This window comes from Takifugu flavidus, chromosome 19, assembly GCF_003711565.1.
Source record: "Takifugu flavidus isolate HTHZ2018 chromosome 19, ASM371156v2, whole genome shotgun sequence".
Lineage (NCBI taxonomy): Eukaryota > Metazoa > Chordata > Actinopteri > Tetraodontiformes > Tetraodontidae > Takifugu > Takifugu flavidus.
In genome coordinates, this window is record NC_079538.1 from 582,501 (window position 1) to 610,155 (window position 27,655).

General features: G+C 43.1%; 1 protein-coding gene across 3 annotated transcripts in view; it reads left to right on the top strand.

Annotated features, from left to right (window-relative positions):
- Window positions 1-27,529, top strand: part of lrfn2b (leucine rich repeat and fibronectin type III domain containing 2b) — a 43,817-nt gene extending 16,288 nt beyond the window's left edge. Inside the window, exons 2-6 of one of the 3 annotated variants that reach the window (XR_008947293.1) lie at window positions 3,700-3,777; window positions 5,913-6,006; window positions 15,495-16,891; window positions 23,743-25,466; window positions 25,526-27,529. Coding sequence is in view for 2 of the 3 variants with exons in the window: in XM_057016475.1 (XP_056872455.1) it covers window positions 15,516-16,891; window positions 23,743-24,715 (2,349 nt within the window). In the remaining variant the exon portion in view is untranslated. Of the gene's footprint in view, window positions 1-3,699; window positions 3,778-5,912; window positions 6,007-15,494; window positions 16,892-23,742 lie in introns of all 3 variants that reach the window. The other 2 variants (XM_057016475.1, XM_057016478.1) reach the window with 2 other exon arrangements.
- Window positions 27,530-27,655: the final 126 nt, after the last annotated feature.

The following is a 27,655-nucleotide window of genomic DNA, read 5'->3' on the forward strand; positions in this document are numbered from 1 at the left end:
AAGCATCAAAAACCTTTTTTTCTCCCCGTCTCACATGTCATGGGATGTTGAGTGTATGCATGAGAGACAATGAGTAGAGGCTTTTAATAATCATTAGGGTATTTTTCCACCTTCTCTCTGCACTGCAGACTAATAGAATGGGATTCAAACAGTGAAGATCAATTGTTTACCTATTGTGCGCTGCAATTATTATCCGGTGTCACCGGGATCCTGCTTTTTGTGCCAAGGAGGGAAGATGGGAGACAGAGGAGTGAGTGTGGAAAAAGAGACACAGTTAATTGCCCACTGCTCTCACCTCTAATGTGCCAGTTCTATTTATGACAGAAGCTACAGTATGCATTATTCTTTTCACCCCCTTAGACTCTCCCAGACACAGGCAGGGATTGTTTTAGTATTTTACTTATTCATCCACATTTTAATCATGAAAATTAAAGAGATTGGTATAAAATAACTTCCTTTCACCAATAGAATATAAATAAAAAGTTGTATGAATATTTCCCTCTTCTGTGTCAGTTGTAAAAGCCTTTCTTTTAGTATTTAGATCTAGTAAATCTATAAATGAGAGAATAAGACGGTGTATTTACACATTCTACTGTTACATTAGAATTAGCGGATGCCTGACTTCAGCTTCAGGTTAGCTTGAAATGAACTAAATAATTGAAATCTATAGGGTGTCAATAGAATGTCTCATACACTCTATTGTCTACTTTTAACAATTCCTTCCAAGAACACGTTAAACTAATTGAGCCGGAGATCAGTTTTTTTTGTGACTGTTCTGCATGCACACATGCAGCCTACATACATAATTTGTGAGCTGTTGTCGTGAATAGTAGACATAAAACCATTAAAATATAAATGAAATACCAGTTCCATTGTAAAGTTTTTCCCAAAGATGTGTCACTTAATGTAATGCTCATCTTATTGTTGATGAAGGCACTTTTGATACCAAGAAACTGTCTTACTGAAAGGTTGCTGACCCCTGCCAGAGACCACTGAGATCAACTGGTCCATTTTTGGGATTCTTGTATAGAAGCTCTGCACATTGTCCTGTTCATACAATTAAAATAAACTTCATCTTGGTTCTGTAATATCAACATTTAAAAAATATCTGCCCCATCCATCCATCCATCCATCCATCCATCCATCCATCCATCCATCCATCCATCCATCCATCCATCCATCCATCCATACATCCATCCATACATCCATACATCCATCCATCCATCCATCTGTTCTGGAGCGTTTCCCAGCTCTGGGAACATTAAGAAAATGAAGACAACAAGCCTGCAGTAGTGTGGTCGCTGTTTGTTTTAATGAGGCATTGAAAGGTGACTCCAATTTATTACCTCTGAAACTCAAGGTTTTCCTTGGTGGTAATTTCCACTTTCATCAAGAAGAATTAGCAAGGGAAACAAAAGCCAATATTAGTTCAATGGCTCAACACTCGAAATCAATTAACGAGACGTTCTCCGCAGAGATTGATGTACTTTAGCATCTGAACTCAGCTGGAACTCTGACATGTGTTAATGTGTGTAAAGTCGCAACGGGCACAACAAGGACAGATATATGGCAAGAAACACGTCAGCGCGTCACCAATACTTACATTATTTACCATTTGTAATGTAGAAATAATTGCTGACAAGATCTCACTGAAGGCCAATTAGTGTGCTCTGCCCCGGCTATTTTATAGAATTACTGATGTGTAAAATGGAGATCAGCCCCCAACATTTTGGGCATTCATGCAACTAAACATTTCAAACAGTCCAGTGTAAAGATACATTTGGTAGATCCACTACAGTATAATGAGTAAGACCAAACCAAAAGATCTCAGAAAAACCTTTGTTGGCCTCCTACAGGGTTCTTTTTTTTTAGAGCAGTTGTGTTTACTGAACCACTCTTCCAGGTTTGACTGCACTAAAGGAAGGTAATCTAATTAAACTATCTTTATTTCACTTAAGGTAAATAGGTATGGTCTTGAATAAAAGACATAAGGCAAAGACATTTATTTATTTGTTTGTTTGTTTGCTTGTTTTTTTGCTCTCGTTGCCTTCAAATAACATGTTTTTGTCACAAATGGAACAACTTAGATTATGTTTCAATTGTGTGAAATAAAACTAATTGAAAATTAGACATATAGACCAGTTTGTGATATATATATGTGTGACTGAATGTGGGATTGTAGAATGAGAGCTTTAAAAACAAATAAATTAATATGAAACTAGAGAAAGAAATCTAAAGGCGGATTAAGGATAAATCTGCTCTTAAATTACTTATAGCTCTTATTGAAATTTACAAGATTGTCAGTATTAAAAGGTTTTCAATGGAAATCTGACCTTCAATCTCGTACCAGTTCACCACACTGTCCTGAGTTAGTCTTATTGCAAGTGCCGGATAAACAGGGTCATGCTCAGAACAAGAATTAGTCCTTCACTCTCTGTAACAGACCGAATATCAGAACTCATAATCCGTGTTGGGATTAAACCATTGGAAAATAAGTATGTTGGAGGGCTTAATGAGGAGGATCACTGCACTGTGACCAAATGCTTGCTGAGAGTATAGATGGAGGAATAATTGTTCCGTTGCTGGGCTACACTTGTTACACAACTGTGTTGCACAGATGCAGTTTCTATCATGGAGTCAGCCAACGGATGGAGTTAGATGGTGATGTCATCAAATTTCATTCAAATTGCCACTAATTTGTACTCAGATAATTTAGGTACTATATATATTTGTGTGATTTGGGCATTTTTTTGGTACTTTTGGTAACGCTGTTTGTTGCAGTTGGATATTAAAAGCCACAGGCAGTGCTACTGCAAACCCTAAAGGGTTTTGATATTGTACGGAGAAAGAGCAGACTGAACCCAGCCATGCTCTCTGCCTGTTAAACTAAAGGTTTGAAGCGGTCTGTCTCTGCTGGGCTCTCAGGTGCCGTCCAACTAAGAGATTTGCTCAAAGATCCGCATCTCATTGAAGTTCCCCACAAGTGTTTTGCTAGAATTAATATAAGGTGTGCCTCCCAGGATGATGGCGCAGTTCTATACGGCCATCATCGAGTCCATCCTCACCTCCTCCATCACTGTGTGGTTCGCTGGTGCCACCGCCAGGGACAGACTGAGGCTGCAGCGCGTCGTGCGCGCTGCCGAGAAGGTGATCGGCTGCAGGCTTCCATCCATCCAGGACCTGTATATCTCCAGGACCCGGAGGTGTGCAGGTCGGATCACGGCCGACCCTTCCCACCCTGGTCACGGACTGTTTTCCCCCCTCCCCTCAGGCAGGAGACTACGGTCCATTCGGACCAAAACCTCCCGCTACACAAACAGCTTCTTCCCCTCTGCCATCAGGCTGCTGAACACCAAGTGACTTATCACTTAAGCACAATGTACAGCAGCCAGTCGGACTCATGAACAATACATTACTCCTGCATGGACCTGCACTATTTCTTACCACATACCTCTTACCACCTACTATTTATGTATATAATGTATATATGTCTTATTTGTCTTATTTTATTTTATTTTATTTAACTTATTCTAGTGTGGTCTTCTTTATGTTGATTGTCGCAGCGTCACACCATGACACATTCCTAGTTTGTGTAATACTGTGTATTACATGAACAATGGCAATAAACCTGCTTCTGATTCTGATTCTGATTCTGATTCTGCAGATATTGCCTGACTTGAATATTGTGTCTCCCCACAGGAGGAGGGGCTCCAGACGCTGCTGTGATGATGGAGTCGTGACCTCATCCAACAGTTCATCTTCCATATAATAAAAACGGTGAGTTATTAAGGATACATTTATAAATAGCACTCCACATGGATTCTCTCTTCTCTCCTTTATATTAACCCAGCAATGAGCTGGTGACTTGTCCAGGGTTTATCCTATCTCTTGCCCAAAGGCACCTCGGTTAGGCCAACATAAATAGGCATTGGTTGTTTGGGAACAGGCCCCATTTAATCTCTCATAGCAGCATTTATTTGAAAAAGAATCCTGACCTGGATGTGAGATTAAGGGAGGTCAGTCCTAATTCATTTCAAGGTTAGAAAAATAATGTTGATGAATCAGTCCTGGATGCAGAAACACTCATGTCTGAAAAAGCTCAATTTGAATATCAGCAATCTGAGGTTCATTCTGAAACATGCTGGTCATCGTAGCGGGGGGGGGGGGGGGGGGTGTCAAAGACTCTACGCAGATCTGTACATCCTGACCTGAGCTGCTCTCGCTTTCCCCACAACACAGTTGACAGCTGTGACCGTTTCCCTGGAGACTTCTCTTCTCTGCATCACTCTTTTTTATTATTATGTCCTACTAACTCTTTTATGTGTGTATTTTTCTATGTATTTTGATGTGTAGGTGTCTCTTTTTTTTTCTTGCCTTAGTGGAGCAGCATTAACAAACCTAATTTATCCCCAGGGATCATTAAAGCATGATTCTGAACCTTTTTGAGGGAGACTGAGCACCTGAAACACAAAAATCTCAATATTGATCTTCATTAAAACATTAAATTTAATTCCACAGAGCCACAGTAGAGCACAGGATCTATTGCACGGCATGAGTTTTATTGCTCACTATGCAATACACTGCAACAAATTATGCGCATAAATCTAAAAAACACAAAATAAATAGCCCCTGTGTAAATATGGATTACATGGATACCTGCAGATCAGGTACAGAAGGATTATTGTTCCCAGTTTTTGCTGCTTTGAGATACGGTTTATCTGCAGCACAGGAGAGAAGCTTGGCTGGGTCTGAAAAAGGCTTGTTAATAAAGGTGCACGTGTGCAGTTAATTCGTGCTGGTATCTTGTTGTACACTGTCCTTAGAAACTGTGTCTTCCAGCCATGACAAGACATTGAAAGCACCTCGTATTTTGTAGCACGAACATATTAAGAGATATTCTATGTAAACTCACACACTGGTTATTTAAACAGACTCTGATATGGGCACTCCATGGAATTGGATCACAAATACCAAGACAGCTGCTCCACCACCTAAAGTCCATCTGTGCAGGCATTCTGTTATTGTCGGAGGAACCCATTTTTGTATGTAATTCCACAAAAAGCAAAAATGATTCCGTTTTGAAATGACACCTCATGCTTAATTTATCAAGTAACAAGTGGTCAAAATGGTAAGTGACACTTCAGACCACCTAGCATAGATGGACTGAATAAATGATAAGATGAATTTTGCTTGGATCAATTCGCATTAATTCCCAGCGACATTAGCCAGAGACATTCCTGGAGTTATAGATGTTACCTTAGAATCTAGGCAATGAATTCTGATTTATAAATGGTGTATTATACATCTATTATATTCTCTGGGCTTTAACAAGACAGTTCATGTGATAGTATGAAGAAGAGCACCAATGTGCTGGTAAAAATCCTCATCAAGATTTAGTTAGAGACTATCTACAAGCCTAGAGCCTTTAGCCCGTAAATCAAATTACTCAAGTTACTTGCATACTTGAGTGGAAGATCAAGCTCCGCTTTTGCAGAGCTGCAGTGCTGGCTGTGGAACTTCTGTGTTGCCCAGAAATGCTTTTCATCATCAGACAACACAGTGGCTAATCGGAACCACATGGGGGAAGCATGTCTAAGTAAAGCCTTCTTTGACTCTAGAGCTGATAAAATAGAAGCTCAAAAAATCCCTCTCCCCAATTCTAAAATCAGACCTCAGTCCTTGAAGTTTTATATAGAATTCCAATGCTAAAAATAGGATCAGCACAACAGTTTCTCTGGTGGTGAGCACCTGTCGGCTGAAGGCATCTGTGTAATGTTCTCATCACATTATACATTCAGTTATTCAACAGTTGCTTCAGAAACGAGCATACGAATGTGACGTGAAAAGGTTTGAAACGTTTAATCGATGCATGTGGGTACAATTTTTCATCTGAATATGTCCTCATGTTATAGGTCACCTCTCGCTGTGGGCGCGGAAGATGCAGAGGGTGGAATTAGTGCTCTGAGCTTGTGACTGAACCTATGGCAGAGAAACAGCTCACTGCAGGTAGGGAAAAAGACACAGACAACACTCTGGCTGCCTGTGTCCGAGAGCAGTATAACAAAGCATGACAAGGCATGGAGAGCCATCTCTGGGAAAGGAGCCTTCTGTTCTTCTGGCAGAGATGCACTGATCTGGCTTTTTATCCAAAGGCAAATACAGATTCCAGAGTAGTACCCATAACTGAAACCTGACGCGTCCGCTAAATGAAGAAAAATGTCGTCATTGTCCTAAAAACTGTTTTCCAAAAGCAGGTTCTGTCATTTTAGATTGATCCCATCAATGTATCTCTCAGAGTTTGGTATTAATGGTGGCTTTAGGATGTGAGCATAGGCGCAGTTCTGATGCTGACTCATCATTTATTCTCTGGCTCTAAGTATCACCAGTACAAGATAGCAGCTTAGATATTTTGACTTCAGCTTTGAGGAGAATTCGCATCCATCTGTATTAGTTCAGTAAAATCGTTCAGTTCTTTAAGTGCACCATAATTTCTCATATATTAAAATCAAGCTTTGGTCTGACCTGCTGCAAATGTTTCACACCTCCAACAAATGTTAATGGGTTGAGTAAATGCGTATACTCACCAAACAATCCAGACTTTGACCAATAAATATACTGTAAATATAAACAAAATTTTTGAAGTGAGCTGAAATGAGATGTTGAGTGCAGGTGGTTTGTCTCGGTAATAATGGTAAGAGTAGCGATGACGTACATGATAACCTGCTTCCCTATAGCTGGTACACCCTCTCACATGGAGAGAGCCCACTCAGCCACCCGGTAGGTCACCTAATTGGAGGGTGTCATACACGTCCCCTAGGATTCTGACCTCATCTGCGGCTGTAGGAAAGCTTCTGCAAGAAGTGATGTTTGGTTCCTGCCTGCAGGCAGGATCACGAGCTTCCACGTCGCTGAGCTCGTCTCCAAGAGGCCGGCAAACAAATTCCAGAATTGGCTGTAAAATTGGATGAGTTTTTAATGTGCTAATTTGAACACCACCTTCCGGTCATGCACAAGTTCCTGCTTTAGGGAATGTGACGTTGTGCTAATGCTTGGACAAGTCTGGTCAGATCAGCATCCTCAATTCATCTGCGGTTCTCAGTGAAAGAACGAGGGGGGAAATCGGTAAATGATCAGCTTAATGTTTGCCGTTCGCCCAGTTCAGCATCTTCTGGCCTTGTGTCAAACATTCGATTGTTTTAGGAATGAATCTCAAGTTTAATGAGAAGGGATTCAGGTCCCTGTTTTAGATGCATCCAGCTGACTGCTCACTTAGAGGACACTTAAATTATTTCACTTAAGGTTTGAATGAATTTCTTTTTAATGAATTCCATGAAAAATGTACAGACTTGGGGGCGTTTTTGGGAAATTTTTCCTTTCTTTTATAGAGGACTACTTTGACAAGGGATTTTTACTACCAGGCAGTGTTATTTCATCTCTTGCACATATTACGCTGTCACACCTTGCAGATCTTGATGTGAATACTATAATAGATATTTAAATCAATTATGTTATCTTTACAAATGTATATAGTTCACCATATTTTTACTTTAGAAAGTCTTCCACATGGTTCTCACACTCTGGTTTTAACATAAACAGCCCCAATTTTTAGGCCTAAATCTGAGACAGCATGTGGATCACTCAATAAAAACAAACCAAAATCCAGAGCACCCCAGGCAACACAATAGTCTGTGACAAGGAAATAATTATCGTAGTCGTGAAGAAGCACTCAGGCCAGAAAGTGACAGACAGGCAGTCCAACAGAGATAAAATGTGCTGAGACAACAGCACAACAAATCCATTCATTTAATGGATAAAAAAATAACATTCTACTAGCAGGTGGCCCCGTGAATCTGTCCACCCCATACACCCAGATGGCAAGACTGCATGCTGGGTTCTAAAGAACTAATGGTTCACTTGCTTTGTTTGTACATATGGGCTGTTTTTTTTGTTGTTGTTGTTGGAGTTAAATACTATCCAAGATTTTAAACATTGTAGCTCTCAGCCTCTTTATTTTAACTTTTGACTTCTCTACTGGAAATGAGAGCAACTGTAACTGCATTGTCTAGTATCGTTATATATCGGTGTCTTTAATTGTCCAATAACATGGAAAACTGAATCCTAAATTTGTCATAACACAGCGTTTAAATGATCAGCATAGCACAGCCTTTATTCATGATAAAATCATATATAAAGTCAGTGTGTCAGATGAGTAACTCACCTACTTACTCACTTACCAAGCAACTAACTTAGAGCCGAATGTCTGACTTAATGCAAATTCAAAAACATATTAGCTCAACATCCTACAGTAAAACTGTGGAGTGTGTCTAATAGTCTTAGCTCCAACCCGCCCTGCTGAATCATCCTGCAGACTCCCACATTGTCCTTGGCTCCCACTAATTTGCTTCTTTCAGGGAACATTTCCTCCACTTTGCCTCTTCAGCTGGTGTTCTCACTGTGTTCTGGATTCCTCACACTCGCTCCCTTTAAAGAAACCCATCCATAGACTTGTCCCACATGTTAATTAACTCATTTGAAATTGTCAGCATTAGCACTTGCTAACATGTCTTATTTACATTTTCTTTTGAATAAGCTTCAAATGAGTTTTTGAGTGAAAAATTGGTGACCTGCTGTTGTTCAGGATTAACTTTCAGTTGCATGTTATTAGTTTGCTGCTGCAGATGGATAATAGCAGCCTTTCATGAATAAATAGCCCATTCTGCAGGAAAAACATGGGAATTAATCAATGTGACTGCAAATTATCATCATAATCTGTAAAATAATGTTTGTATGCTTTAATGGGCAATTATGAGGAGAAATGATTCCTACTCTGCTGAATGTTTTTAATGATATTCTGAGAGGGGCCTTCAGCAGTTTGAACCAGACCCGTCTGTTGGTATCCAGGCATCAACCTGCAATGGTTTGACCCATGTCTGAACACCCTCTTATGATTGGTCAATTTATAGAAATCCACTTTCAAATATGGATCATCTGAAGGTTCTTCTTGGGCTCTTTTCTTTTCCTTTTTGCTTCTCCATTCTCCAGTGATTCATTGCTAAGTGCAAACTCTATCACCATTGTTCTACAGGTGATCTGCAAATCTATCTGCAATTTACAGCCATTGACCTGAATGCACGACCACTCTGTCTTTGTGTCTAACGAAAGAAATTCAGACGTGTGGGTTTGGCAGGCTCAAACTGAGCGTGTCATATTGGGCTCCTCTGACATATACGTGGAGCATCATGTGTAATTGTTCTGTCCTCTTTGAAGCCCGAGTGATTTGCTGGGGCGCGACTGTGGAATTTCAAAAGCAGAATGAGTGCATCGTGGAAGCTTTCTTCCTGCTCAGTTTAGAAGGTCGCGTTAAGAGTTTTCTTACCCATGGAGATCCTGACAGGGCAATTCGCGCTTTCATTAACTTGCAGCTTGATCACTGTTCTGCTCTGAACATTGAAGGTAATTTGTTTCTGCTTTCATGATTCCCCCTGGTCCAAAATGCTGTTGCACATAATACCTTCAGGATGTTTTAGAGAAGATTTAAAGATATGAATGTTTGTTCTAAAGGCAACCATTATCAGTATAATACAGCTCTGGATTCTTCTCTTCCTATGAAGTATAAAAAGTGAGGTGATCACACCATTGCTGTAGCTATATCTAAACTCTGCATCCTTTTACCTGACTTGGTAACATCACTTCTGGATACCAGCGAAAGATAAATGGATTAAATGAATAAATGAGCACCTAATTTGAATTTTTCCATAGCCTGGGTTCAAAATAAATTCATCTGGGACACGAATTTAACTCAAAGAGGCAGTTGGGCCAACTAATGTTAAAAACACACTGCTAAGGGGGGGAAAAAATCCCTTTGCATTTTAAGTGAAAGTATTTAAAATGATGGTGTTTTAGCCAGGCAGCAAGAAAAGGTGTGACTGAAATTCTCATACTGACTTAGTCATACTTAATTGTCATCCTAACGTAGATATTTATAGTTACCCACCTGTTACACAATCCCATCATGATCATTATATAGGATTTTAAACACACTAATTGTTTAATTTGTTGTTTATTGTCAACTCATTTGAACAGATGCATTTGTGTGATAAATTGGCAATTATAAAACAAACCATTAAACAAACATATGATAAAATGTACACACACACACACACACTCTGATCATTCCATTCAATCAGACTGCAGCTGTGTTGACTGCAGAGATCTAATGACATATTGTATTCATTTATGGAAGGATCCATGAATGTGTTTCTATTTCCCCTGAAGTAAAAGCCAGCTCATCACAGATCGGTTCAGATCATTTTATGATAGCAGAGACTATGATACCAGCAGTGGTAAGAGGTTTCCTAGATATCCTAAACTGTCTAAGATAAATTCAATTTAAGATGTCAGCAGAGCTGGCTGAAGTTAAAACACTTAACACTTAAAATATGGAAACTTTTGTTTATCAAAATGTTGCCTATTTTCATGAACACATGCAACACCTTCATCAACATCTAGACATATGAGATTGTAGTTAAGTGTGCTTATTTCCCCCATTTATGGATTTTTATTAAAATGTTATTGTGTCATTTCATTTAATTGAACAAAAAATAATTATTTTATTCAGCTATAAAATAACAAACTGATGTGTCCTGAGAAAATGGTGGGAAAATAGCGATTAAATGCTTTACGCAGCTGAAACTTGGTAATGCATAAACGGTGAGCACATGCTGTGGTAATTACTGTCTGTGGCTCCAGAATCTACTGAGCTGTGCACACGTACTAGGCGACAGATTTCTGGTCCTGTCAAGCAGCGGCAGTCTGCTTCACATATGTTGGTTTTCTCCAGGTCTCCAGGTGTTTCACTAACCTGCACCCCTTCCTCCATCCCACCCATCCCCCTCCACACACACACTCCCCCCATCCCAGTTGTCACACCGCACAGCCGCTCATGCTGCTTTGCTGCAGGGTCGTACAATGAAAAATCTATGACTCTTTTAGCAATTATCCACAATTAAGTGCAATTTGTGCTTGTATTGATGGAGGCGCCCACCACGGAGATCTTTCAGGTTGTCTCAGCCTTTCAGTTGAGCGTGTGCAGGTGGAAGAGCAGAGGCAGAAGGCCTGGATTTCCATAGCTTTGGAGCAGGGGTCCATAAAGACGATGGTGTTGCTCACACATGCTGAGAAAGATGACAATAGATGTGATCATGCCACCCAGGCGTATACAAAGGCGAGTATGACTAAAATGAGATCAGGCACCACCTTCAGCTTCACACAATGACCTCTTACTTTTTAAAGTCAGGGCTTTTTATGAAATATTAAAATCACATCAGTGTAAAAAGGTTGAAGTGAAGTTAAAAATCTCACCAGCATAATCTCATTGGTTACAATTAGTAACCTATATGTGGCCCTTAATTCAGCAGTAGTCAATGTGTGTTGTCACGGTGACTCCAGAGAGCTGCTGTATCAGCTATCTAATGAATGATGATCTCATCAAGTTTCAATACTTGGCAACTTCTGAGCCAGGATGGATTTGACAGACAACACTGAAGATGCCTCACTGGTCTGTAATTAGCTGAGGAGATATCTTAAGGGCCCTTTATGTCTTTGAAATAAACAAATAACCCTTTTTGTTAGAGCAGGAGAGCTTGAGGGCCATTGACCCTCTGACGAGGCTGGCCAAAAGAAAAGCTATTCAAATGCTGATCAAATTAAATCTAACTTTGGTTATGATTCTAAGTTCTGTGTCCCTTCAATTTTCTTTCCCTGTCATGTCACAGTGTTCAAAGAGCTCATGCCATGTTTGTTTCATTAATATTTCAATAACCTACAGTGGGAAATATAAGCATATCAAGATTCTTGCTCATTTTTATTGCTATGAGCCAGAAAGGGGTTGTAATAAAACTGCAGTGACACCTTGCTTTGATTGTAAACTCATATTGCTGGGCTGTGCTGACAGTGGAACAGCTCAGCAGATAATGGAGATAGTTGATGCCAGCAGGCAAATGGGGTAACTGTAGCTGTGTCTTTGGGAGATAATTGCACCAACACAGCTTTCTGTGCTCTCCTGGGCTCATCACATGAATGTTCTATGAGAGTCCAGGAGCAGAGATGTTTGAGCTGTATGCATAATGTATGGGTTTTATGACTCGCAAAACTCAGGAGAAACCAGGTCTGATCTGACAGCGCTGCAGTGCACGAAACATCACGGAGAGAAAACTTGAGGCTTCACTTTCACTGGTGTGCTTAGAAAACTGGAGCACTCTCCTCTGTTTGTTCTGTATAGTAATAATTATTTCTTGTATGTCATTGAGATGGCACCAGTCTTGAATTTCTTTGCGCCTCATTAAACCTTTACCGTTTTGACATTCAGCCTGTGGTTTTATCCATAGTTACTGTTAATGATTAATATGCCAGCCAGGCCTGCTGCTCAAGGACAACAGCTCACTTGGAAATTTAAACTGCATTGCTAATTCAACAGTCAACCTGTTTTACTTTCACCAGTGTCGTGTTGTACAAGGCTGCATTTTCATCCCATTTTCATCTCAACTCCCAGGACACACGCGCCTCACATCCTTGCATCCCCTGTGGGCGTCTGCACTTTTATGTGTACAGTTGGTCGACCCAAAACCTTCTCCCACCTCTTATTCAACATATTTTTGACTACACAGTCAGTTGAATTTGGTCTTAACCTTTTTTTTTTAGAGACTCATCATGTTAACCCAGTGGTCCTCAGAGATATAGTAACATATTCACATATGGGGTTACAATAAGTGACACATAACACATAAGCCCCGAAATAAAAGAAACTACCAGAAAATATTCCTCTCATTCCAAAAACTAGCACCGGCAGCAGTAGTCTCTAAGACTAACGTTATTGCTATCTGCACCGTACCACTACTACCACCATCATTCTTATTTCAGGGTCTGTGCAGTTCATGTATTTGCTGTTGTGTTGTTGAATGACTGGTTGCTGGGGTGTTTGGGCCTATACTCGGTTAATCTGGCATTTGGTGAGACTCTTCTGTTCAGGCTTGTTATCTCTCATCTCTGGCAGCATCGTCCCCAGTGAGACATGACCACGAAGGTCAGTGATTCAAAGTATTATTATCTATAGGGCAGAGCAGCATCTTAAAATGCTCCATATATGAGCACAGACTCTTCCTTCGTCTTTCAACACAACACCACACTGCCTGTCTTCATAATTACTTGTCCTATCTGCATGGAAATAAATTCATACATTTACATTTGTGTATTTTAAATGCATTCATATTTAAATATGTTCTGTAATGTTTTTGCACCACCTTTCCATGCTAGATATGCTGCTATGATAGCAGTATCATAAATATGGGACACAATACCCGCAGCAGAAACTGTGTGTTATAACGGTGGCTTTTTGTCACCAGGACAAGACATATTCTGTTTGAGAGGAGGCTGAAGACAGCAAGAAATTGCAGATGTAATATAAAGTGTCAAGTCGCTCGTCTGATAAATCCTCCTATCATTTTTTTGTAAATGGGATCAGTTTATTGCTGCTTTAGCACCGGCCCAGAACTGCTGTCACACCACAGAGGAATCCAAGAGCCTATTCACAGCAAGCAAGAAGGTTAATTAGCCAGACAATAGAGAAGCCGATTCAAGATCGTCACTTCCACATCTACTGGAATCATTATCCTTCTGAACAAGGCAGCAGAGCAGGTCCAAAGTCCGCTATGCAACTTCTTTCTTTCTTTCTTCTTTCTTTCTTTCTTTCTTTCTTTCTTTCTTTCTTTCTTTCTTTCTTTCTTTCTTTCTTTCTTTCTTTTGCTGAATAAGCTAATCTTAGCCCTCATGGCTCTTATGAAAATACCTCTCTGTCACTTTTGATAAATGAGATCAGTGTAACAAGGAGAAAAACAGTGCACACACCCGTGCAGGAGAACTCCAAATGGGCAGTGTAGCAGAAAGCGACACTGCAAAGTAAAATGCTTATGTCTGGGTAAACATCAGCGCTCATGCATGTGTACGTGTCGCGTTTTTAGATAAGGGAATTGCGTAGATGCCAGACATAATCAGTTCATGCATCACACTTTTGCCGGCACAATATGGAAATTGTCTGGGATTTTTATTTGTCGGCTTTAGTCAACATGGCTCCTGTAGCCTAAAGATGAAATGATAAGCTTCCATTTCAGATTTTTCAACATTGTCAAACGGCAAGTGCAGACCTCCGCCAAGCAGGTCATTTCCCCACATATTGTGACTTTCACCTGTAGAATAGTAGAACAGGTAGTGGGAATGTATGTGTTTAAAACAGGGGCAATGAAAACACAAAACACCTTAAAACAAACATGAATACAGGATTTTCCTAAAACACACAAAAAAAATCTAAACTTGTGTTTGAATATAAATGGTAATTTTATTTAAATTAAAGCTATATTCCCAAACTGTCCTCTGGGCGACACCTCTGTTGTGGGAGCTAAAACTGTTAAACCTCCAGGAGATTTAATATTGACTGAGAGCCCATATTCCCAGGTCTGGCTCTGTTTATGGCTAATGGCTCGGCCTGCAGATAAGTCTGCTGTCAAACTGCTCTGCAGCTGGTTTCTATCAGTCTAGCGCTGGAAGAGCAAAGCCATGTTCGCTGAGGGCCCCAAGGGTCAGCACAGTCTCCTCTGTCATAAACTGTGATGAGTCCTCCCATCAAGACCTTCACTGATTTGAGCTATCTGGATTCTGATCAATGTACGACACGTCCTGCAGTCGCACGGCTGTCATGCTTGACATGTCGTTTTATTTTGTTAACTCAATGACCTCCTCGCCAGCCTTCCTGCACAGGATGCATGACCAGATGATTTACTCAACAGCTCGTCTCATTGGGTCGTGCTACATTTTCCAGTGAGTCTTCTAAGAAACCACATGAATCACAAGTGTAATTCAAGCTGCGTCGCCTAGTTCTGCACACAGTGATGCAACAATAGCGATGCAACAATAGGCAATGAATGCATGTGTAACACAGCATATTGCAGTGTATTACGGAAAGAACGTTGTAATTTAATTTTTTTTAAACAATAGATAGACTGCAATATTCAGCATTATTGGAAATTGTTACAATGCAAATCACATGACTCCAAATAGAGTTCATTAGTGTGATATATATTCCTCCACAAAGTGGAGGCTGTAAAAGTGAAATAAAATTCTTTTTTTCCCCAGTTTTTCTTTGCCACTCTTGCCTCCAGCACTTGCTTTAGGGGGTCCCGGCTCTCTTCCGTAAGATTTGTTTGAAATAATATTCGATTTGACTATGGCAAGTTTGTGGAAGCATTTTGATGTGAGCGAGAGTGTAGCCATCTGTGAGCGTTGCTGCAGTTATTTACATCTCCCACATCCTGTCTATAGGTCGACGCAGGCTGTGCATCTCTCAGTCGGGACAGTAAATTGTGCTTCTTCTATTGGTGCTTAACAATGAGTCTGTTCTTTTAAATTAACATACACCTTTATTTGTTTTTTTATTTCTTACGCAGGCCCTTTTGCATGACGCGACCATGGACCACCTCATCTGCTGCCTGCTGGTCCTGGGATCTACACTGATGACCACCTATGCATGTCCCAAGTACTGTATCTGCCAGAATTTGTCTGAGTCTCTGGGGACATTGTGTCCCTCCAAAGGCCTTTTATTTGTGCCTCCAGACATCGAGCGCAGCACAGTAGAGCTCCGACTAGGTGGAAACTATATCCTCCGTATCACACAGCAAGACTTTGCCAATATGACCGACCTAGTGGATCTGACCCTCTCCAGGAACACAATCAGTTATATTCAGCCCTTCTCCTTTGGTGACTTGGAAACGCTGCGCTCGCTTCATTTGGATAACAACCGCTTGATGGAGCTCGGTCCTGATGACCTGCGAGGTTTGATCAACCTACAGCACTTCATAGTTAACAACAATCAACTGGGGCGCATTCATGAGAAGGCCTTTGAGGACATGGCGCCTGCGCTCGAGGATCTAGATCTCTCGTACAACAACCTAATTTCTGTCCCTTGGGATTCTGTCCGTCAGATGATTAACCTCCACCAACTCAGTCTCGACCACAATCTGTTGGACTTTATTCCGGAGGGAACTTTCACTGATTTGGAGAGGCTGACTAGAATAGACCTGACTTCGAATCGCTTGCAAAAGTTACCCCCAGACCCCATCTTTGCCCGCGCCCAGGATTCCCTAATTCTGACCACACCGTACACCCCACAGCTGTCTCTCAGTATTGGCGGAAACCCAATTCATTGCAACTGCGAGATGCTCTGGCTGCGACGGCTCGAAAGAGATGATGACTTGGAGACTTGTGCCTCACCCCCTGCTCTGAAAGGTCGTTATTTTTGGCAGTTGAAGGAGGAGGAGTTTGTGTGTCAGCCACCTCTCATTACCCAGCACACTCATAGAATACTCATCTTAGAAGGCCAGACAGCTAGCTTGCGATGTGAAGGAACCGGTGACCCTTTGCCCACCATTCACTGGATCTCGCCTGATGACCAGCTGCTGAGCAACTCCTCCCGGACCCAAGTGTACACCAACGGCACCCTTAGCATCACTATCACCACTTCCAAGGACTACGGCAGTTTCACTTGCATCGCTGCTAACGTAGCTGGGGAGTCCACGGCCACTGTGGAGGTTTCCATTGTTCAACTTCCTCATCTCAGTAATGACATTGGGCAGCCAGTTCTGCCAAAGTCGCGTCTCTCGGATATTACCGCGACCACTAAGATAAGCAAAGAACCTCCTAAGACCCAACTAGACAGGACCGTGTCTGTTTCTGAGGTAACAGCCATCTCAGCTCTCGTCAAGTGGACGGTGAGCAAATCGTCTCCCAAGGTGAAGATGTACCAGCTCCAGTACAACTGCTCTGATGATGAGTTTCTGATTTACAGGTAAACCCCCCCAAAAATGATGCAGTATCTCTGACAGACTAGCAAAGACCCTGTTGTTCGATAATCTAGTGACAATTGTGAGGTACGTTTAAATATTAAGGCTTTTCTGCAGGAGAGAAAAGGAAACCTACCTTAACACCTACAGTAAGCATAATTATCTCTACATAGGCTGGAATTTCAGTGATTAAAATCTGAAACTGAAAGAGAAAAGATATCTAAAGGAGGCTAAGGTGTAAGAGCTGGCAAGCTACTTCTGATCCTCAGTTCAAGAATGAAATACATGTAATTCAGATATCCATCCATCCATCCATCCATTCTCTACCGCTTATCCGGGTCGGGTCGCGGGGGCAGCAGCCTAAGGAGAGAAGCCCAGACTTCCCTCTCCCCAGCCACCTCCTCCAGCTCATCCGGAGGGATCCCCAGGCGTTCCCAGGCCAGTCGAGAGACATAGTCTCTCCAACGTGTCCTGGGTCTCCCCGGGGGTCTCCTACCGGAGGGACATGCCCTGAACACCTCACCAGGGAGGCGTCCAGGGGGCATCCTGACTAGATGCCCAAGCCACCCCATCTGGCTCCTCTCAACGCGGAGGAGCAGCGACTCTACTCCGAGCTCCTCCCGGATGGCAGAGCTTCTCACCCTATCTCTAAGGGAGAGCCCAGCCACCCTACGGAGGAAGCTCATTTCAGCCGCTTGTACCCGTGATCTTGTTCTTTCGGTCATGACCCAAAGCTCATGACCATAGGTGAGGGTAGGAACGAAGATCGACCGGTAAATCGAGAGCTTCGCCTTTCGGCTCAGCTCTCTCTTCACCACAACGGACCGGTGCAGAGTCCGCATTACTGTGGACGCCACACCGATCCGCCTGTCGATCTCCCGCTCCATTCTTCCCCCACTCGTGAACAAGACCCCGAGGTACTTAAACTCCTCCACTTGGGGCAGGATCTCCTCCTTTACCCGGAGAAGGCACTCCACCTTTTTCCGGTCGAGAACCATGGCCTCGGATTTGGAGGTGCTGATTCTCATCCCAGCCGCTTCACAGGCGGCGGCGAACCGATCCAGTGATAGTTGGAGGTCACGGGCCGATGAAGCCAACAGGACCACATCATCCGCAAAAAGCAGAGACGCGATCCTGAGGTCACCAAACCAGATCCCCTCAACACCATGACTGCACCTAGAAATTCTGTCCATAAAAATTATGAACAGAATCGGTGACAAAGGGCAGCCCTGGCGGAGGCCAACCCTCACCGGAAACGAGTTCGACTTACTGCCAGCAATTCGGACCAAACTCTGGCACCGATCGTACAGGGAGCGGACAGCCCGTATCAGCGGGCCCGACACCCCATACTCTCGGAGGACCCCCCACAGGACCCCCCGAGGGACACGGTCGAATGCCTTCTCCAAGTCCACAAAACACATGTGGACTGGTTGGGCAAACTCCCATGCACCCTCGAAGACCCTGCTGAGGGTGTAGAGCTGGTCCACTGTTCCACGCCCAGGACGAAAACCACATTGCTCCTCCTGAATCCGAGGTTCGACTATCCGGCGGACCCTCCTCTCCAGTACCCCTGAATAGACCTTACCAGGGAGGCTGAGGAGTGTGATCCCCCTATAGTTGGAACACACCCTCCGGTCCCCCTTCTTAAAAAGAGGGACTACCACCCCGGTCTGCCAATCCAGCGGCACTGCCCCCGATGTCCACGCGATGTTGCAGAGTCGAGTCAACCACGACAGCCCTACAACATCCAGAGCCTTAAGGGACTCTGGGCGGATCTCATCCACCCCCGGGGCCTTGCCACCGAGGAGTTTTTTAACTACCTCGGCAACTTCAGCCCCGGAGATACGAGAGCCCATCTCCAGGTCCCCAGGCCCTACTTCCTCACTGGAAGGCGTGTTGGTGGGATTGAGGAGGTCCTCGAAGTATTCCTTCCACCGATCCACAACATCCCGAGTTGAGGTCAGCAGCACACCATCACCACTATACACAGTGTTGACAGTGCACTGCTTCCCCTCCTCAGACGCCGGATGGTGGTCCAGAACCTTTTCGAGGCCGTCCGAAAGTCGTTCTCCATGGCCTCACCGAACTCTTCCCATGCCCGAGTTTTTGCCTCGGCAACCGCCGTAGCTGCACTCCGCTTGGCACGCCGGTACCCATCTGCTGCCTCAGGAGTCCCACAGGCCAGTAAGGCCCGATACGACTCCTTCTTCAGCTTGACGGCATCCCTCACCGCTGGTGTCCACCAGCGGGTTCGGGCATTGCCGCCACGACAGGCACCAACCACCTTGCGGCCACAGCACCGGTCAGCTGCCTCAACAATGGAGGCACGGAACACGGTCCACTCGGACTCAATGTCCCCCGCCTCCCCCGGGACATGGTCAAAGCTCTCCCGGAGGCGTGAGTTGAAGCTTCTTCTGACAGGGGACTCTGCCAGGCGTTCCCAGCAGACCCTCACAACACGTTTGGGCCTGCCAGGTCTGTCCGGCATCCTTCCCCACCATCGGAGCCAACTCACCACCAGGTGGTGATCAGTTGACAGCTCCGCCCCTCTCTTCACCCGAGTGTCCAGAACATGCGGCCGCAAATCCGATGACACAACCACAAAGTCGATCATCGATCTGCGGCCTAAGGCGTCCTGGTGCCAAGTGCACATGTGGACGCCTTTATGTCTGAACAAGGTGTTCGTTATGGACAATCTGAGACGAGCACAGAAGTCCAATAACAAAACACCACTCGGGTTCAGATCAGGGGGGCCGTTCTTCCCAATCACACCTCTCCAGGTCACACTGTCATTGCCAACGTGAGCATTGAAGTCACCCAGGAGGACGAGGGAGCCCCCAGAAGGGGCACTCTCCAGCACTCCCTCTAAGGACTCCAAAAAGGGTGGATACGCTGAACTGCTGTTTGGACCATAGGCACAAACAACAGTCAGGATCCGTCCCCCCACCCGAAGGCGAAGGGAGGCTACCCTCTCATCCACCGGGGTAAACTCCAATACACAGGCACTGAGCTGGGGAGCAACCAGAATTGCCACCCCTGCCCGTCGCCTCTCGCCATCGGCAACTCCAGAGTGGTAGAGAGTCCAACCCCTCTCAAGAAGACTGGTTCCGGAGCCCTTGCCGTGCGTCGAGGTGAGGCCAACTATATCTAGTCGGAACTTCTCAACCTCGCGCACCAACTCAGGCTCCTTTCCCACCAGAGAGGTGACATTCCATGTCCCTAGAGCCAGTTTGTGCAGCCGGGAATCAGACCGCCAAGGTCCCTGCCTCCGGCTGCTACCCAAAACACAATGCACCCGACCCCCTTGGCCCCTCCTGCAGGTGGTGAGCCCACGGGAAGGGGGTTCCATGTTGCCTCTTCGGGCTGCACCCGGCCGGACTCCATGGGCAGAGGTCCGGCCACCAGGCGCTCGCCAACGTGCCCCCCCCCCAGGCCTGGCTCCAGGAGGGGGCCCCGGTGACCCGCATCCGGGCAAGGGAAACTTGGCACCAAAGTTGTTTAGCATCATTAGGGGGTCCTGGGCTACGCTTTGTCTGGTCCCTCACCTAGGCCCTGTTTGCCATGGGTGGCCCTACCAGGGGCATATAGCCCCAGACAACGGAGCTCCTGGGATCATTGGGACACGCAAACCCCTCCACCACGATAAGGTGGCAGCCCAGGGAGAGGTGTAATTCAGATAATCAAATGTATCACTCCTCACATTGTCTATCTGCCAAAAAAGTCCTTCCAGATGTGCAGGGATGACCTCTGTAGTGCACTAAAAACCATCAAATGAAGAAGAATCTGATTTGTCCTTGGAAGAAGGTGTCCATGTTAATAGAGAATAAGTCAATGATGCGTCCTCATATGGAGCCCCAGGCCACTCGACCTTTGGATCTTAATGGATAATGTGTGAAATCAGGAAGACTAGAGGAAAATAATACAGTAGTAATATGGAAATTTATGTGACATGACTGTATATATTTTTTTTCAGGTTAGCGGAAGCAGAGAAAGAGGGAGCTGTGCGGTGTAGAAACATGCAGGAATCTGAGCCTAGCAGCATAACCGATGGCATTTCTGTGTTCACCTTCATTATAAGCTTTATCAAAAAGGAAGGTTTAAAGTCTAGTTTTAAACCCTGATATTGCGTCTGCCTCCCAGATCCAGACTGGGAGCTGGTTCTGAAGAACAGGGGCCTTCTAGCTGAAGGCTCTGCCCCCTGTGTTCTGAGAGCACAGCACCCAGGCCAGATTATAAGGAGTTCATTTAAATAAGAGCGTACAACACAATGAGCAGCTTTATATATGAGGAGGAGGAGGAGGAGGATTTTAACATCTACTCTAAATTTTACAGAGAGCTAATGTAGAGGAACCACTGCTGGATTAATGTCATCTCTTCTCCTGGTTCTAGTTAGAACCAGAGCAGCAGCACTCTGGACCAGTCTGTAATGAATTATTCGGGCAGTCAGCATAATTCCATGAATTACAGGTGTATTACAGTGAATTACAATAATCCAGCCTACAAGAAATACATGCATGAACTAATCTTTCTTCATTTTGGGGCAGGAAGCGCCTGACTTATGTAATGTTTTGAAGGTGATAAACGGCAGACCTTGAAATGTGCTTAATGTCGGTGTCCAGAGGCCTGTCCTGATGGGATAAAACACCGAGGTTCCTTACAGTGATGTTGGAGGCTCAGTTAATGCCACCCAGCAAGGCTACAAGAGTAGAAAATATGCTTCTAAAGTGTTTTGAGCTTCTTGTGAGTTCAACTGTTCCACATTTCTGGCCTGAGTGGCCAGGCTCTCAATCATTGAGCCAAACCTGGAGTTCCAGGAGCTGATCAGTTTGGTCCGACTGCATTGATAAATAAAATTGGTTGTCATCAGCATCATCACACCAAAAGTTGCTTCCTAACAACACTATCAAGGACCATATAAAAATATGTAAAATAAACAGAATTGCACTGACCACTGAACTTTTTGGAATTCCATGATAAACTTTATTATTAGTGATAATAATTATTATTAGTGATCCTATAGGTAAGATCTAAGTCAGTTGAAGGTAGACCCTTTAATGCCAAGTCATTTTTCCTTTCTTAGTAACAATGTGATGGTCAACTGTGTCAAAATTGGAACTGAGGTCTAATGGAATGAGAAGTAACACCAGTCCATTATCTGATGCTGTGAGAAGGTCATTACTGACATTCACCAGTGCTGTTTCTGTAGCATGATGAGCTCTAGATCCTGACTGAAAATCCTCAAAAAGTCTGTTGCTTTGGGGAGAGTCCCATAATTGGCTGGCAACTGATTTCTGTAGGATCTTAGATGAAATGGAAGGTTGGAGAGTGGCCTATTTAGCTATCGCTTCTGCCAGTGTAGCTGGTTTGATTGGTGGTTTAATGACACCTACTGTCCAATGTGAGAATAAGTGAATTAAACATATTACTACTGATACGCTACATAAAAATTCTGAATTAGCAGCACTTATGCCTTTTAGATTCACCTGTTCAACAAGCCATCAACTGCTCATGTGGCCAGAATCATCTCTTTGAAAATAGTAGCTATAGGGATCAATTAGAGCCAATTTGCTATTTGTTTAGTAGCAAGACATGAGTATCAAAGGTCACAGTGGATGAGCTGGGGGTATCCTGCCTTCATCCATATGGAGCTGGGATAGACTGCAGCATCCCTGTGACTCCATAAGAGATAAAGGGGTCAAGAAAAAAAAGTCTTAAAATGGTGGGTTTGCCAGGAGCTGCCTGAAGCTGTCATACATAGTGGTTGTAGTCTTGTTCATAATTTATAGTAATGTATGCATACATACATATGTGTTGGGTTTCTTTTCTAGTCCAGGTTTGCAGTCAACGATGCAGTTAATCCGGGTGTTTTCCTGCTGTCTGTGCAATGAGAGAAGCACTCTGACAGAGCTGTCAGACACGAATCAGCTGCAGATGTCAGCAGGCTGAGAACTTGCCAGCTAAATTTTTGTTTTAATGCCGTATAGGAAATTTCATGTTTACATAACCAGTGAGCCAAAGGGATGACTTCTAATTGCTCCTTGTTTGGTTTCCCTTCATGCAGATGTATGGTTAATTATATTTTTTAGCGGTAGTTTATTGAATACCTTTTGTTTGGGACGAACCAGCTGCTAGTTTTCCAAGAAATGAGATTGGACTCTAATCAGTGTCACTGGGGTCATCACGGTGACAGTTATTGACAAAGTGCTGGCAGAGGCTTCCATCTCCTTCCACTAATAACGCTCCCAAGCAGCTCGTTGGCGTCTGTTTGCAGTGAAGGTGTGGAACTGCGTGCTTCATTTCCATGACCTGTGTATTCTCTTCATTGAACCAGCAATCGTACAACAGCATTCAGGCTGTATAACCAGGCTAACCCTAACCCTAACCCTAACAAACATCCAGTAACAAGGCCAAATGTGCACAGCCTTACATCTAACGTATCCACATGCTGCCTTGCTGCCTGAAAACTAATGCAGCGCACGCATGCTTGCATATATTATAATAAATTAGTGAAAGAGTCTATTCTTGCACCTTAAATTAAATATGTGTTACTTTGCAATTATAGCATTGTGACTCAGATGTAAACATCCCATTTTTGAAATGAATCTTAACATCATAAACTGGCAAACGGTTATTCTTGCACCAGTAAAACATTCATATTGGGAATGAAATTATTGGCTTCTTTTCTCTGCTCTGCTGCCAATGAGAGACGAGAGTTTGCTATGATTGAGCATATTTTTCTTTTAGATTTCTTTCTGTTTGCTTGAGGTGCAATGCTGCCTCTTGCACTAATATATAAACATTGGTATTTGCAGAAGAAGGTCTTGGCATCACAGTGTTTCTGATTGTTTTCATTCAGGATGATTCCTGCATCCAGCAAAGCTTTCCTGCTCACCAATCTGGTATCAGGGGTCCGCTACGATCTGTGTGTATTGGCTGCCTGGGACGACACTGCGACCACTCTCACAGCCACTAATGTTGTAGGCTGCACCCATTTCTTCACCCAGGAAGACTACCCTGTCTGCCAGTCCCTGCCAAGCCGGCTTCTTGGAGGCACAATGATTCTGGTGGTGGGGGGCATCATAGTGGCGACCCTGCTTATCTTCATTGTTATCCTTATGGTGCGCTACAAAAGTGCAGATCCTGAATCTGTGGTGGGGAAGCTGGCCAGCGTCACTCACACGCATTCACAGACCAACGGGGGTCGTCTTGGACAGAATGGACTGTTTGTGCTCCACACGCAGTCTCAGCCCGAGACAAAGGTCAAGGCCAAAGACAGCCAGCGTGCGGAGGTGGTCAAGTTCAAGACCGGCTCCCTCCAGAGCAGTGTGACAGCATCTTCCTCTTCCTCGGGATCCATGGAAGGGGAGTCATACAGTCCCAATTCCACGCTTGCCAGTATCTGGAGGTCAGCGCACTCTAAACACCGGCCCAACCTTGACCACCTCCTAGGTGCACTTGCTTCACTTGAGCTGCAGGGGACACAAGGTCACGACCCTGGAGCGTCCAGTAGCAGCGCAGCAATAGCGGCGACAGCCAGGACAGACAGAGAGCCGCTGCTGGGCCGGACACTGGACAACAGTCTTAGCCGGCTCCTCATGCTGTCTACGGACTCCAAACCCAAAAGGAGCCAGTCCTTTGACATGGGAGATGTGACAAGTGCTGGAGCCACCCAGCTCTGCAGCAAGCCACGCAGGCTGAGCAGCATTTGGACTAAGAGGAGCCTGTCAGTCAACGGCATGCTGCTGCAGTGTGAGGAAGAGGAGGGCGACACAGGGGGCAGCAAGGGGACATTAGACAGTGCTGACTGGGTGATGGAGAGTACTGTCTAGACAACATTGCCCACATCAATGGCTAACAGCCATGCCAAAACAGACCAAAAGCCTTTACCTTCATGAGAACACACATTTTCCTTTTTCCACACTAGCCAGTGAGAAAGGACAAAGACTCCACAGTCAAATAGTAACAATGCATATTGTTGAAACTCTAGCCTTCAAATTGTGCACACAGGGTTCATCAGGTGTTGGAAAGTATTTCAATACTAGCCATTTTCATGACTTATCATTATACTGTATGTATGTACCTATGTACATTTAAATCATGTAAAGTAAATGTTGTATATTTTTTTTATGTTACTAGTCAAATGATACTGGTGCAGCCAGTACACCCTCTTAAATAGATATGATTCATTCATCCTGGTTTAATTTACCCACTGAACTACACTAAAGTCAGGTGGCACAACTGCTGAATCTAATAATACAGAGGAAATTTACATCATTTTGTGTTTTTACATTGATATAACTAGAAGGTGGATCTGAAATTATCGCCAAGCGGTGGAACATATTTAAACATGGGATTTACCATCGAGGAATTACAACCATCCTGTTCCCAGTGCCTCCAGTTTAAGGACTTCAAATGATTTTGTGATTTTTTGCATATACAACTTTTTTTTTATGGATTAAAGTCATTTGGTTTAAAAGTTCATTTGAAACACAAAATGAGTGTGTGAGGTTGTATTTGCACCTTTATTTCAAATTTGGGCTTTAAATAGTCTCTGCGATGTGTTGCATGCAGATACAGCAGGTTAAGTAAATTTAATTATGAATTAGTTAATTATTTTAATGTTTAACTGGAGACCCTAGTTAATTTGGGAGCACCATAGCATCAGAGACATTGTGAATACAGCATTTATGTTAGTCCAGTAGTGTGAACAAACGTACAGGCGGTGTTCCCATAAATACTTCACGTCTTGCTGACTCATGCAGACCAAGGCAGAATGAGGGGAGCTGATCTAAGAGAGCGGGATTGAAATGAGCTGTGACACACCCTCTAATTGTGTTTTCCTCCTACCTTCCCACTGCACTGGAGCTCAGGCTGCAGTGTTTGCCCCAGATCCCATACAGGCACAGTGGACTGGGGTTGTCTCTGTGAGACACACAGTCCAGTCAACCTAATGTGCACGTCTTTGGACAGGTTTTGGGAGGATGTAAAATAAGGAGGAGAAAAGGGTGACCTGAAATAAAAACAGAATTAAAAACACTAAGCTTGGAGGTCCTCGGACTGAAATGGTTGGAATTCCTAAATGTAACTTTTTCAGAAATGATTTGTTACAAGTGAAATCAGATTTTTGTTCAAATTTAAGGTTTTGTCCTTTGAAATAGTGTATTCAGATAAAAATGATAATTTTGGGGTAATGTTCCATGGTGGTATAATCCAGCTTTTACTGGATGGTGCAATCGATAGTGTATATAATGTATATATGTATGTGATGACCGCTTTGTATAATTAAAATTTCAGATGTGCAAAATCACTTGAGAATTTGTATGTAATATTGTTTACATTCTGGAGCAGAGTATGGATGAAAAATGGTTCTGTATGCTCATCATATCAAACAAAGTGTACGCATCATTTAAATGTATTATTTTCTTTACTATGGCTGCACTGTATGTAATATTAACTGTGTGATTTTCAGATGCCAAGTTATGACAAATGTATTGCATAATCATGTTAGTTAATATAGTGTATAATTATATTTTATAATCTAGTGTTTATATATACACACACACACACACACACACACACTGATTTGCAGCTGCTTCACAATGCATTTATATATATTTTTATAATGGCATTTACAGTTTTTCCCCCCCTCAGTAACATGTTCATAAAAGACACTGTCCAAAATTAAGCTGTTAACACCTAAAATAACGTTTGAAGGAGAAAAAAAAAACCTTCCATGTCGGAATTTCAGTAAAACTCTATTCGTGATGTTAAACTCATGTTAATGTTGCTGTGATGCGTTAAAAAAAAACAAAAAACTGTGTGTAATAAATGTCCATCTCCAGTGTTCTTGAAAGACAACCTAAATTGGTCTAAATTATAGGGAATCATAAGACCACTAACAGGACAAACTGAGTTTACAAGTGCATCCCATTACCACATGGCAGGACACATCTTAGCATGCGCAGGGAATATTATTGGTTATATAAGCAAGCTGCAGTTCATTTGGTCATTCTTAGATTCTAGCAATGCAGATGTGACAACAAAGAATTTTGGTTTTTTTTTTTTTTTTTTTTTTAAATGACACTGATATTCAATAGTTAGCATTATATCAATTTGCAAAGACAATAATTTGCCCTTTTCTCTTAAAAGCATCATTAAAAACATTTAAAAGAATTACATGATTTCTCAGCCCAAATGGTGTGTTTGTGGTATAATTTTATCATGTTGGGATCCTGCATGTTTCTTTTGATCATCTGAGGGATTCGAGTTGTATTATATCTACAAACTAATAATTAGTCTGTGTAAGAAGATTTAATTGTTGAAAAAAGCTAACAAAATGTTGTTTTCCTGTCATATATAATCCAGTACACACACTCCTGTTGTAACTTCATGTCTGTCAGGATGGATTCTTTATTATAAGTGTGATAAGCTTCTGTGTATAATGTCCCTGTATATTGGGATTTTTTTTAATTATTATTATTCATGTACCAAACTCAGGCTGAAATCAGCTGGAAGGGTTGCACAGTTGAAGTGTTGTTCCAGAGCAGCTGTTCTCATTTCTTACCTGTCATTGTAAAAAGATATTTGTGTGGTTAAAACTCTTTTTTTTTTTACCAAGATAAGACTAAAAATTGAGAAAGACACACGGTGTCAGAGCGTTTCCTTTGTGACTCTATTCAAAGAGGAATGAAAAATAAATGACAAAAAAGGAAATTAAGCAGAAAAACTAGATTAAAACTACATCACAACACAAGTACACAGGCCTCTGT